The 14,095-nt window shown below is 39.9% G+C and overlaps 1 protein-coding gene across 17 annotated transcripts in view; it reads left to right on the forward strand.

Annotated features, from left to right (window-relative positions):
* The window catches only part of atp8a1 (ATPase phospholipid transporting 8A1), a 313,300-nt gene that overhangs the window by 169,041 nt on the left and 130,164 nt on the right, over nt 1-14,095 (forward strand). For all 17 annotated transcript variants that reach the window (XR_011353617.1, XR_011353618.1, XM_069924781.1 and 14 more), the window contains 2 exons: nt 7,468-7,552; nt 9,902-10,041. Coding sequence is in view for 15 of the 17 variants with exons in the window: in XM_069924781.1 (XP_069780882.1) it covers nt 7,468-7,552; nt 9,902-10,041 (225 nt within the window). In the remaining 2 variants the exon portion in view is untranslated. The remainder of the gene's footprint in view (nt 1-7,467; nt 7,553-9,901; nt 10,042-14,095) is intronic.

Here is a 14,095-nt window from a genome sequence, read left to right on the forward strand (position 1 = left end):
AGATATAGAGAATCCTTTGAGCAATGTTGTAGAGGATGTAGAAGTTCACTTAAGAGGGGAATAAATGTAAGGAGTGGTTTGGAGATGTTCTAACAGGTGAGGTTAAGATATTCTCCAAGTATAAAGGTAAAAGACTAACTAGGGAAATTATTGGGTCCCTTAAAGAGCAACAAGGAGATGGACAAGGTCCTAAATAATATTCCTTGAACTCATTTGCTGTGGAGAAAGATATCGAAGTTAGGAAACTTGGGTAAGTAAATCACCATGTTCTGAAGAGAGTTCTGAAGTTACAGAAGAGGAGGCCTTAAAAGGCATTAAGGTAGATAAAATGGACTGAACAAATGCATATTGAGACATCGTGGGAATTGGGAATGAAATTGCAGGAGCCTTGACAGAGATGTTTGCAACATCATTTGGCACAGGGGAAGTGCCAGAAGACCGGAGAGTGACTAATGCGGTGCCTTTATTTAAAAAATGCTGCAAAGACAAGCCAGGAAACAACAGGCCCGTAAGCTTAATGTTAGTCATTGGAGGGGATTCTTAGAGACAGGATCTACGTGCATTTGAAAAGGCAAGGAAAGATTACGGATAATCAACATGGCTTAGTGCGTGGGAAATTAGCTCTCCCAAATTTTTGAAGAGATGATCAAGAAGATGGATGAGGGCAAGGCAGTGAACTTTGTCTATATGGACTTTGACAAGGTCCCGCATGGTAGGCTGGTCTGAAAGGCCAGATCCTATAGGATTCAAGGTGAGCTGATCAATTGAATACAGACTTGTTTGATGGTTGGAGACAGGATGATAGTGGAGAATTGTTAACCTGATAGGAAGCCTGTGACCAGTGGTGTGCATCAGGAACCTGTTTTGATCCACTGTTGTTTCTCATCCATGTTAACGATTTGGATGATAAGGTAGTTAATGTGGTTATAAGTTTGTGGATGACTTCAAAATTGGTGATATGGTGGACAATGCTGAAGGTTACCTGAGATTTCAACAGGATCAAGTTGAAGTGGGAAAGTGGGCCAAAGAATGACAGATGGAATATAACTTGGACAAGTGCAAGCTGTTACACTCTGATAGACTAAACCAGAGCAGGAGTTGTATGGTGATGGGTAGTGTGCTGGAGAGTGTTGCGGAGCAGTGAGACTTTGGGCATAGGTATGCATTTCCATGAAGGTGGTGCCATAGATAGATTGGTGAAGAATAGCTATGGAAAAGGAATAAAGAAGAACCCCAAGGTGTTCGATGCATATGTGAAGAACAAAAGGATGACAAGAATGAAGATAGGGCCACTAAAGGATAAAATGGGTAACATGTGCCTGGAGGAGGAGGCGGTTGGGGAGATCCTAAGTGAAAACTTTGTATCAGTATTCACAAGAGAAAAGGACTTGATCACAGTGAGGTTGAAATTGCACCAGCCTGTGTGCTGGACAATGTGGGGATTAAAAAGGGGAAGTGAGAGAAGAGATAGCTGGAGCAGTAGCTATGATCTTTAATCCGCTTTGGCTGGAGGGGAGGTGCCGGACGATTGGAGAATGGCAAATGTAGTCCCCTTGTTTACAAAAGGTAATAGGGAGAATCCTGGGGATTATAGTCTGGTGAGTCTTACATCAGTGGTGTGCAAACTAATGGAGATGATACTTAAGGATAGGATCTATGAGCATTTGGAGAAGTACAGTGGTAACAAAAGAAATTGATGAGGGTAAGACGGTAGATGTGGTCTACATGGATTTTAGCCCAATCCTCTATTTTTCCTTCCAAAGTGGATGACCTTACATTTACTGACATTGTACTCGATCTTCCAGATCATTACCCACTCACTTAACCCAATCATTAATGTACATCTCAAACAGTTGTGGGCCAAGCACCTACCCCTGCAGCGCACCACTCACCAGAGAAACAGCCATTGATCCCAACTCTGCTGTGTATTGGTTATCCAATCTCCTTTGCCATAGACAACAGATGCAAGAGTAGGCCTTTCAGCCCTTTGAGCCAGGACCACCATTCACTGTGATCATGGCTGATCATCCACATTCGGTACCCTGTTCCTGCCTTCTCCCCATATCCCTTGACTCTGCCATCGTTAAGAACTATCTAACTTTTTCTTGAAAGCATCCAAATTGTCCTCCACTCCCTTCTGAGGCAGAGCATTCCACAGATCCACAACTTTTTGGGTGAAAAAGGTTTTTCTCAGCTCCGTTCAAAATGGCCTACCCCTTTTTATTAAACTCTGGCCTCCAGTTCTAGACTTCCCCAACATTGGGAACATGTTTCCTACCTCTAGCACGTCCATTCACTTAATAATCTTGTATGCTTTAATCAGATCCCCTCTCATCCTTCTATATTCCAGTCTCTACAAGCCCTGTCACTCCAATATTTCAACATTGCAAGTCCCGCCATCTTGGGAATTAACCTTGTGAACCTACGCTATACTCCTCAAATTTGGAGTCAAAAACTGCACACAGTACTCCATGTGCAGTCTCACCAGGACCCTGTACAAGAAGGATCTCTCTGCTCCTACACTCAACTACCCTTGTTATGAGGCCAACATGCCATTAGCCTTCTTCACTGCCTGCTGTACCTGCATGCTTGCTTTCAGTGACTAACGAACAAGGACACCTAGATCTTGTTGTACTTCCCCTTTTCATAACTTGACACCATTCAGATACACAATCCTTTATCTGGAACCCTTGGGGAACAGTGTGTCCCAAATTTCGGAAATTTACAGATTTCGGAAAGCCAGATTTAAACCCATCCAAATTGTGCTGCTGTATCTACCCCACCCCCTTCCAGTCGCGCTGTCATCTATCTCCCTTGAGCTACTGGTCTCCCCCCAACCCCCCACATCTGCCCGACTTGCGCTGCAGGTCTCCTCCCCCCCCTCGTCCGCCCAACTCGCACTGCCTGTCCCCCCAACTCGCCCGTCTGACTTGCGCTACCTGTATCCCCCCCCCCACTCGCCCATCCGACTTGCGCTGCCTGTTTTTCTCCCCCCCCCCCCCCCCAACCCCTTGCCCACCTGATTCACGCTGCTGTCTCTCTCCCAACTTTCCGGATTTTAGATGTCCAGATAAAGGATTGTGTACCGTCCAGTTCTTGCCATCTCTCTTTTAATCACATTAAACTTAATCTGCCATGCATTTGCGCACTCACCCAACCTGTCCAAGTTGCCCTACATTCTCACTAATGTGCTCCTCACATTTCACACTATCACCCAGCTTTGTGTCATCTGCAAATTTGCTGATGTTTCTTTAATCCCTTCATCTAAAACATTCATGTATATTGTAAACAGCTGCACTAATACATCACCCCCAGCTTCAAGCATCCTTATCATATGGAGAAGTCTTTTGTAGCATTTTATCATTTTCCTTCTGGCATCCAAGTATACAACTTCCACCTGTTCCCCTGTATCCACTAGGCTCGTTATTATCCTCAAGGAACTCCAATAAACGTGTAAAGTATGTCCTGCTCTGCAATGCTACATCTGCCTGATGGAAAAAATTTTAATCAGATGTCTTGCTATTTCTTCTTTAATGATAGCTTCAAGTATTTTCCCAACTACAGACATTAAGCGAGCTGGCCTACAGTTAGCTGCTTTTGCTTACGTCCATTTTTTTACCACTGACATGATATTTACTGTCTTCCAATCTATTGGAAACTGCTTAGAGTCCAGAAAATTATCACGAACATTTGTGCAATAACTTCTGCCATTTCTTTTAATACCCTGGGAGGTATTCCGTTATGATCAATGAACTTATCTGCCTTTAGTCCCACTAATTCATTCAGCACTACTTCTTTTGTGATGCCAATTGTACAGAGACTCTTACCTCCCACCACATCCTTAACATCTCCCTGGCACATTAGACCTATCTTCTACCATGAAAACCAACATAAAATATTTGTTCAAAGACACATCCATTTTCACATTACCCAATATTAATTCCACCTTTTCATCTTCTAAGAGACCTACGTACTCTTTAGTCACCCTTTTCTGCTTTACATAATTATAAAAACTTATACCCTCTGTTTTTATATTTTGCTCTGGTTTAAATTTAAACATCTGTCTGTTCACCTTCCATTTTCAGAATATCCTGCAGCATCTTCGAGACATTCCTGATCCATGCGAATGAGAGCTAACACACCAACAGGAAAGCCCATTTGCAGACACAGAAGCTCCTGTCTATTTCCCTTATGGAATCCCCAACATTGTCACTCTTTTTCCTGGCCTCCTGTGTAACAGAATCACTCATGGTGTCATGAATTTTCCCATTTCATCCTTCACCCGATGAGCCATCTCCTTTCACGGTATTCAAAAAGGTATATCTGTTTTGGAAGGAGATAACCATAGGGGACTCCTCCACTACCTTCCAGTTACTGCTCTGCCTGTTGGTCATCTGTCCATATCTTTCCTTCTAAACTACTCCTAAAGGGAACCTGAGGATGCCTTCACACAGAGGGTACGAGAGGAAATGATAGGGGAGGAGACAATTGTAAAGTTTTAAAAGATATTTTGACAGCTATTTGGATAGAAAAGATTTATAGAGGTGTGGGTGTAGCTTGGTCAGCAAGAACAAATTGGGCCAAATAGCCTTTTTCTATCCTATAAAACTCTAACTCTAAAACATCAATGTCCTAATGGATACAACCAAATTGCTCTAGGATTTGTTTCTGGTTTTACTGTGATTTAAAAATGGCCATTGATTACTGGTTTAAAGACAGTTGAGGGATTGACCATTACATGTTAGATGTGGGCCTGCAGATGAGATTGGACATTGCACATTAGATGTGGGTCTGATGCTGGTCAAAAGTAGCAGCACTGATGTAAATTATGCCTGCAAGTACCTGGGCCAACTTCCCAATCTACCTGAAAATGTCTGAGCTGCTGTGTGCAAAACAGACTGTATTGTTAACAGCACATAACAAACGTGCACACATGGGTTTCTGCGATTTTGCTGTTGGGGCAAGTGTCAGGTGCAGCTGTAGCAAAATGGGGGAATATGCTGGTAATAAAAATTCAGTCAGAATAATTATCCTAAAAAATAATACTGGGGGGAAAGGTTTTTTCTCTTAAAAGAATTATGTAGTAAAAAGTAGCAGACAGCAGAGGCATTCTAGACAACATATTTGTGAGGAACGGAGAAATACTGCAGAGAAAACGGGAGAGACAAATCATGTTAAGTATCAGAGTATTAAGTAAGATGGAGACATTGGTGAAGCTGAAATTATTTAACATAACATAACAATTTACAGCACCGAAACAGGCCATTAGGCCCTTCTAGTCCGCACCGAACCAAACACCCCTCTCTAGTCCCACCTCCCTGCACAATGCCCATAACCCTCCATCTTCTTCTCATCCATATACCTGTCCAACCTTTTCTTAAATAATACAATTGACTCCGCCGCCACTATTTCTCCCGGAAGCTCATTCCACACGTCTACCACTCTCTGAGTAAAGAAGTTCCCCCTCATGTTACCTCTAAACCTCTGCCCTTTAATTCTTAACTCATGTCCTCTTGTTTTAATCTTTCCTCCTCTTAACGGAAATAGTCTATCCACATCCACTCTGTCTATCCCTTTCATAATCTTAAATACTTCTATCAAATCCCCTCTCAACCTTCTACGCTCCAAAGAATAAAGACCTAATCTGTCCAATCTCTCCCTATACTCTAGATGCTTAAACCCAGGTAACATTCTGGTAAACCTTCTCTGCACTCTCTCCACTCTGTTTATATCCTTCCTATAATTAGGCGACCAGAACTGCACACAGAACTCCAAATTAGGCCGCACCAACGTCTTATACAGTCTCAACATCACCTCCCAACTCCTATATTCCATGCAATGATTGATAAAGGCCAGCATTCTAAAAGCCTTCTTCACCACCCTATTCACGTGAATTTCTACCTTCAGGGAACGATGTACCATTACTCCTAAATCTTTCTGCTCTTCTGTATTCATCAATGCTCTCCCATTTACCACGTATGTCCTGTTCTGATTATTCTTACCAAAATGAAGCACCTCACACTTATCAGCATTAAATTCCATCTGCCATTTTTCAACCCACTTTTCTAAGTAGCCCAAATCCCTCTGCAATCCTTGAAAACCTTCTTCATTATCCACTATTCCACCTATCTTAGTATCGTCTGCATATTTACTAATCCAATTCACCACCCCATCATCTAGATCATTAATGTATATAACGAACAACAATGGGCCCAATACAGATCCTTGAGGCACACCACTGGTCACCGGCCTCCAACCTGACAGACAATTATCCACTACCACTCTCAGGCCTCTCCCTTTCAGCCAATGTTCAATCCATTTGACTATCTCAAAATTTATACCTAAAGACTGCACCTTCTTAACTAACCTTCCATGTGGTACCTTATCGAAGGCCTTACTGAAGTCCATATAGACAACATCCACTGCGCTACCCTCATCCACATTCCTAGTCACCTCTTCAAAAAATTCAATCAGATTGGTCAAACATGACCAATGTTTTTAGGTAAGAGCAAATACAGGTTAAATTATTCAGATTTTCTGATAAAACAAATTAAGAGAAAGCTTCTCTTGCACAATCCTTGTTTTAAAAAAAATGTTGGAAGCAAATTGCTTTTTATAAAAAGTTTCTGAAAGCAATTGGACATTTGCTTGAGGAGGATTGACTGTCAAAGTTGTGGGAGGTTTTTGATTAAACTGAACAGACCTTTCAAAGACCTGTGAAAAGGATGAGAGTCAGATGCATGTGTGGTGTGAGATCTTTCAAGACCAGGTTGGTATTGGGTTACACAACTGAATCTTTCAGTGCCTACTGAGCAAGGCAATCTGGACTCTGATCAGTTGGACCTCAGGAACACTATTTCCACGGTCTACCCTCTTGAGTTGGAGCTGAGTGTTGATATAATTTGTGAGCAGCACTAGACGGAGTGGACACCCAGACCCACATCTAATGTGCAATGTCCAATCTCATCTGCAGGCCCACATCTAACATGTAATGGTCAATCCCTCAACTGCCTTTAAACCTGTAATCAATGGCCATTTTTAAATCACAGTAAAACCAGAAACAAACCCTAGAGCAATTTGGTTGTATCCATTAGGACATTGATGTTTTAGAGTTAGAGTTTTATAGGATAGAAAAAGGCTATTTGGCCCATGAATCCATCCATGCTTCAGCAGTAAGGTCCCTACCTCTGATCTCCTTGACAGCAGCAGATCATTTCTTTGTCAAAACAGGTGCTGCTGAAGGTGGGTGTGTGGAGGTGAAAACTTCAATGGGAAGAACTCAGCATTGCTTTCCACATCCTTGGTTCAAACCAAACTGTTGCCAGGAATTGGATTACTTACCTGCTGTCGTTCCCTCTGTTCGCTGAGTGTATGCAGCAATAACTCCCTTCCTGACTCTTGTGTGATCTGCATTAGAATAATATAAAAAGTAAATGATGAGATTATATTTTGGAAAATATTTTACAGGATACAGTTATTTATGAACGGTTATCTGAGAGTTCGCGATACAAGGACATCACATTGAAACACTTGGAGCAGTTTGCTACTGAAGGTTTGTATAAACATTTATTTTAATTAAGATATAATATACCTCAAAGATGGCCTCAAATTTCTGCTCATGTTGTTGAAAGGTGAGAAGAATGAATTGAATAGCATAAAAGATCACAACTTCAGAACTCACACAAAAGTTATTCTGATTAAATAAAAACATTGTAATGTTAAAAATATCTTATGCTAGGTCAAAAGCCAATACAATGACAACGCTGCCAACACACAGAACTGGCCGCCCAATCAGGTTCATGTGCTCCATGCTCTTGGGTCTCTCAGATATTGTTCACATGACATAAATATTTCAGTACAGAGACACCAGTTGTCAAGATGATTCACAATTTGTTAACAGTCATTGAAATCATACTCTAAACTGTTCCTAGTACGAATGCAACAATCTCTTTTGAATTTGGAGTAACCGAGGTCATGTTCACTTGGTTCATGTCCTTGGTAAACAAAAGCTGTGGCTCATGGGAACCCATGATGATTCTCTTTCTTTGACTTAACAACTGTATTCAAAGATATGGATTTGCATAGCAAATTTTATTGATGCTAAAGGAAAGCGGGATCAAACTCCAGCACCAGCTATTTGCATTCATGCTACAAAAGCGTTTGACAAACATTACACATAAAATACCTCATCAGAGTTCACAGTTCATGATTGTGATAAAACCTTGCAGAAATTTTAGTACCTTTATCCCATTTCATAAATTATCAAAAGTGTTAAACAAAAGTCAATATTGTCTGATCCTAAAGCTACTTGTATGGCATGCGAAACTCGTGGTTGAATTGGCGTTTCTAAGATTACAGTTCCGCACAGATGTTTGTTGCATATAAGCTCCATGTTGGAGTGATGGTATTCATGAGACTGGACTCGTGCATTCTGCTCACAGTTGCGTGACCCCTAAGGAACTGGCAACATTGGTGGAGATTTTGAAGAAATGTAAACGAAAGCTTTAAGTTGGGAAAGTGTAAAATTGCCTTGATCTGACAGAGCGATGTGAGGTTAGGGATGAACATTCGTCGTGTTAAAATGTGGAATGGCAGGTCATTTTGCAGGCCCTCATCTTTGTACTAAAGGTTTTGCAAATTGGCAGGATACATTGGTTGAGAACTCTAATATTTCTTGATTTGCCTGCTGAATACTTAAAATCTGTCAGTGTTTCAATTTATTGGTAACATTAGGTATCAGAAGAAAGATGTCTGTGTGGTGAGACAATGTCTTAAGATGTGAATATTCACAAAGGAAATTTCATACTTCAATGTGAGAGATAATTTTGTGGGAAAAGGATGACACTGTCAGGTGGAGATTGATAGCCAGGTGTTTATTGACTTTTTAGTGGGTGGAAATGTCAAATGTTCGAGGGTTTAAGGAGAAGAGGGCCCAAGTTTAAAGGACATATCTTAAAGTCAGCCCGCAATGTAATAAAACAAACAATGCAGAAAACAGCAGAACCAATTAAGCATACAACAGTTTCTTTATTTAACCTTGCTAAGGCTAGTGGGAGTGAGGGGTGATAAAAGAAAGAGTTCAGTAACTCGTTCTCTATACTGAGCCTCACTCAAAGCATCGAAGTATTCGATGTACTTATACACCTGGCAATTTTGTGGTTGCAATAACATGTTCCCCTGTGGCGTCTGTAAATGTCTGGAAAATGTCAGGCTATTATGTTCCCACCATCTTACAGGCAGCTGCTTTATTTTCTCACCTAATTTGTTAACCCTTCATTAAACCTATTCATGAAATGTATTCTTCCACAGATGTACTGTATGAGGCTTTTTTTTTTGCACATTATGTGATGAATGCCTGGATCGCTCGACAATGGGGATGGTGGAAGCAAATATGACAACAAAATTTAACAGGCCTTTAGACATACATGTGAGCCAGCAGGGAATAGAGGGACATGAACCAGTGCAGGCAGAATGGGTTGGTCAGGTTGGTATCATGGTGCAGATGTGAGCTGAAGAGGCTGTTCTTGTGCTGTGTTCTGATGCTTAAGATACTTTTTTTTTTAAGACATACAGCACAGTAACCATGCTGCCCAATGTTACCCAATTGACTTACAACCCCTGTACATTTTGAAGTGGAGAGGAAACTAGAGCCCCTGGAAAAATCCACACAGACACAGGAAGAATGTATAGTCGGCACGGGATTTGAACCTCTGTCTCAATTGCTTAAGCTGTGGCAGTGTTGCGCTAACCGTGCCACCCATTTGAGAAACAGCTTTTTGAAGTGTGGCCATGTTTAAATTAAAGGCTAACAATTATTTGAACCCTTATCTTACAATGTGCGATAGGATATTTGGTAATTTCAAGATAAATGTGCATTGATGATGGGCCTTGACTGTTTCAGGTTTGAGAACCTTGTGCTTTACGGTCGCTGAAATTTCAGAAGTGATGTACCAAGATTGGTTGGAAGTATACCAGCGAGCTTCCACTGCATTGCAGAACAGGATACTCAAGCTTGAAGAGAGTTACGAATTGATTGAAAAAGTAAGCTCCAGATCAAATGCAGTGGATCATAAAAGAATACTTTCAGTTGATGGTATAAACTAAAACAATGAATCATTATTTAATATCATTTTAACTGTGTCACACTAATTATTAGATGGAGAATATTCCAGTGTCATCTACCAAAACAAAGGTCCCCATGTTGTTGAGAAACCTAAATGATCAGTGGTTGATTTGTGCAACCAGGATTGAGCTGTGGGCAGATTGTATTAGTGGTGGTCTTATCCTCAAAGTGTCCATGAAGTACATACAGTTAACTGTTAACCTTTATTGATTGTAGCTTGATGTATGTGTGCAAGATAATGTGTATAGCACATTTTCAAAATAGCCATCAGTGCTAACCTTGGTCATTCCACACACCAAAGACCCTCCAGCTGTCCTGCTAAGGAGGCAGAACCTGGAGTTTTCAGGCTGTAGTAAAAACACAAAGCTGAAGAAACTCAGCAGGTCAAACAGTGGACTTTATTTAGCAAAGTTAAAGATACATAACCAATGTTTCAGGCTTGAGCCCTTCATCAAGGTACAAAATGTAGGCATTCACCTGAACTTCTGGCACCTGCCTACATTTTGCTCATCCCTTGACAAAGGGCTCAAGACCAAAATGTTGATCAGGCATCTTTGCTAAATAAAGTCCACTGTTTGACCTGCTGAGTTTCTCCATCATTGTGTTTTTACTTCAGCCAGGGTGTCTGTAGGCTTCTGTATTTTACACCTTTCAGGCTGACATTTACACTTGCATTCCAAGAGCCAAAGAATGTAATGAGAAGCAGGACCAATCTGACTCGAGCTGTTCCTCGGGAAAGCATTGTAATGCTTTTCTGAACCTTAAAAATAAGTTCCAGATAATTTAAAACTTGTTTGAACCTTTCTGTACTTTGGACATTGAATGAATCTGCCATTCACACAAACTTGTTCCCTCAATTTCATGACTAATTTACACAGTGGTTGGTACAGGTTCTGCAAGGATCTAATCGGACAGTTTTGATTGCAAATGCCAAAATTCATTTCCCTGTTTGTTACTCAAGCGCTACGTACAGAAATTAAGTAGTGTGTCACTGTTAGAAACAATATCTCTTTCCTCCCCTGGAGCCTGAAATTAGTGTCTGCAAAAATCATTCTGATAACCCCTTTGGTTTGATCAGAGTTGATTAAATTTTTGAATATCAGGAATGGGATCATTCCAGATTTTGTAGCCTGCTTTAAACAAAGCAGGCTCATAGGAACATAGGAAGTAGGAACAGGAGTAGGCCAAAAATGGCCCATCAAGCCTGCTCCGCCATTCAATATGATCATGGCTGATCTAATTTATGACCTAACTCCACCTAATTCCTCATCACTAACATGTAACAGAACAAGTAATTCAACCAATTTAAGAGTAGAATAATTAATAAAAGAATTAACTTGCCCTTCCCATTGCCTCATTGAAAGGGGATCTGACTCGGCAGGGGTGGTGAGGAGCTGATCACTGACATAGTCGAGTCTAATGCCAGATTCAATAGATCGAATGAATGAATGCACAATGGCTGAAAATGAAAAGAAGCGTTGCTTGCAAAAACAACAACAAAAAATACCAGTTTTCGAATACATAAATATCAGAAGTAATTGGGGAATACTGTAATTCGTTTTTATGTGTAGTTCTTATGAAAGGTGAGTTATGTAGCCTGCAGTGAAAAAGATTTGAAAAAAGATGCAATTGGTTAGATGTTTCATTTTCAATGCATTTATGCAGTAACAAGTGCCAGCCATTGTTATTTGCTGAAAGGGGTGAATGATTTGAAGAAACATTTCAAAAAAATGTTCTTTAAAAGAAAAAAAAAATCAAAATACTTGGTTTAATATTTGTGAACGATGTATTTTAAATGGTGTGTTGTCCAATTTATTTTGATCAAATTCACATTGGATTTACACTGCTGAATAAACTATAAATCACCTTTTTAATTTCTAATCTGGACAAGGTATAGACAAATAAAGAATATATAGTACCAGTGAATGTGATTAGAAATAATGAGCTTTCGACAGGTCTTCCTTCAAGGTACTGACCTTTCATCAATGAATGAGCGCTGATTTATGGAAATTTATGCACAAGCTCTAACTAACAATTTAAACTTTTTTAGAAAAGAAATTCAGATGTGTTGATTGAAACAGACAGTTTTATTGATTACAACCTTTATCGTCATTTGAGATTATTTAATGTTTTCCAATTTTTCTCCTCTATGCTTAAAAAAATGTGCATCACGTATATCTTGAACTCATATTTATTGCCATTAAAGTCATTCTCATGGAGAGTAATAAGAATTGATTTAAAATATGAAACGTTCCATTGTGGCTAGTTGTTATCCCCAGCAGGGGGCAGTATTGCACCATTAAAACCCAAAGTTAGTTGGGTTCAAAGAGGAACAACTATTTTATGAATCAGATAGATCTGACGCTATTGAAAATAATGCTTTTCACAGATATCTGTCAAACATTGATAGATGTTGTAGACTGTGCATCTGTCATAAATTAAATGTATCATGGAGAGGTAAAATGCTATTGATAATGGGCATGGATTTTCAAAAATATTTGATAAAGAATCCAATGAAGGATTGTTGATTAAAGTTAAGGACATGCCTTTAGAGGCAATTGTGAAAACTCAGTTCTGAAATCTTATAAAGATTACCTTCTAAGATTAGGTTGCGTGTAACAGTCAATTCCACATTAAAGTCGATCCCCAATTTTTAGCCCCAAAATCTAGTATTTTCCATATATCTTGTGTAAAAGTTGACCTTCCCCACTCCCCCATTTTTGGCTCCGACTGCCCATCCACCAGAGCCGCCAGAGCTCCCAAAGCCTCGACCATGCATTCTTGCCTGGGCCCAGGCTGCCCGCCCACAGGTGATCCCAACATCCTGATCCAGGATTCTCAACACAGGTACATACCACGGTCAAAAGTAGTATGCATGTAATAGTCACCCCCCCCCCTTAAATTTTACCCTAAAAATTGGTCTTCAAAATTAAACTTATACATGTGTTTCTACAGTATGTAATAATGACAATGGAGGAAAAGACTGAAACAATGATGTTGGAAACAAAAAAGGAAAATGTTTTAGAACTTAGCAGATCAGGCAGCATCTGTGGAAATAAAAATCCATCTTTATTTCAGATCTGAGTCAGAATTCCTGATCTCTCTTGAAAACATAGGAAATGGATATGTAAAAGACACAGTGGAAAGGGATGGAATATTGAAACCAGACTGAGAGTGTATTGCCTGGCACATGGGAAAAGTCCCCAAGACTCGTATTGTAAAATTAAATAACATTAGTTATAAGTACAGTGTATTCATTCAGTTTTAATGAGGTTCTGAAGATTTGAAATTGTTTCAATTTTTAAGTAATTGAAAATTCACTTTTCAGAAAAGTCAACATGAAAGAAATGCTCAATGAAAAATTGGGCCTACATTACATACAATGTGATAGAGTAACTTGATTTTAAATATTGGAAAATTACTTGCATACGAAATAGAACCATGTAATAGTTTCTGTAATGTATCCCAGTAAATTTCTTCATATTGATCATTTTTAATAATGCAAAATATGTTAGAAATGTAGCTTGAAATGTGCTTAATTTCTGTAGCCTCATAAATGAACTGAGAGAGGTGTTTGGAGATGAACTAATTGCAGGCCCAGTTTAGTTGTGTGGACCACAGTCATCTTAATGAGCTGGACACAAGTCAGCACTGTTTTCATTTCAACATATTACCAGTACTCTCAATTGCATTGGCATGACATTCTCAAAATTCCACCAAACTTTGCAGCCACTTTGACCAGCCCATCCTTGCAGAGGTTGTATCCAGGATTATATTGCAAACCGATATTAACGAAAGTCTATTTGGCAAATGCTCTATGGGTAAGCCACTGGGCGTTCCTTGGACAACTGACACTTTTTCAATCATGTAGTGAGCAAGATTTTTTTGGTTTCTCCCAGCCTCCACAACCTAACTCAATCCAATTGTGATGTAGTGCTAAACTCCAATGGTGTAGCTGGCTTCTTTTTTCAA

Source organism: Narcine bancroftii, chromosome 3, assembly GCF_036971445.1.
Source record: "Narcine bancroftii isolate sNarBan1 chromosome 3, sNarBan1.hap1, whole genome shotgun sequence".
NCBI lineage: Eukaryota > Metazoa > Chordata > Chondrichthyes > Torpediniformes > Narcinidae > Narcine > Narcine bancroftii.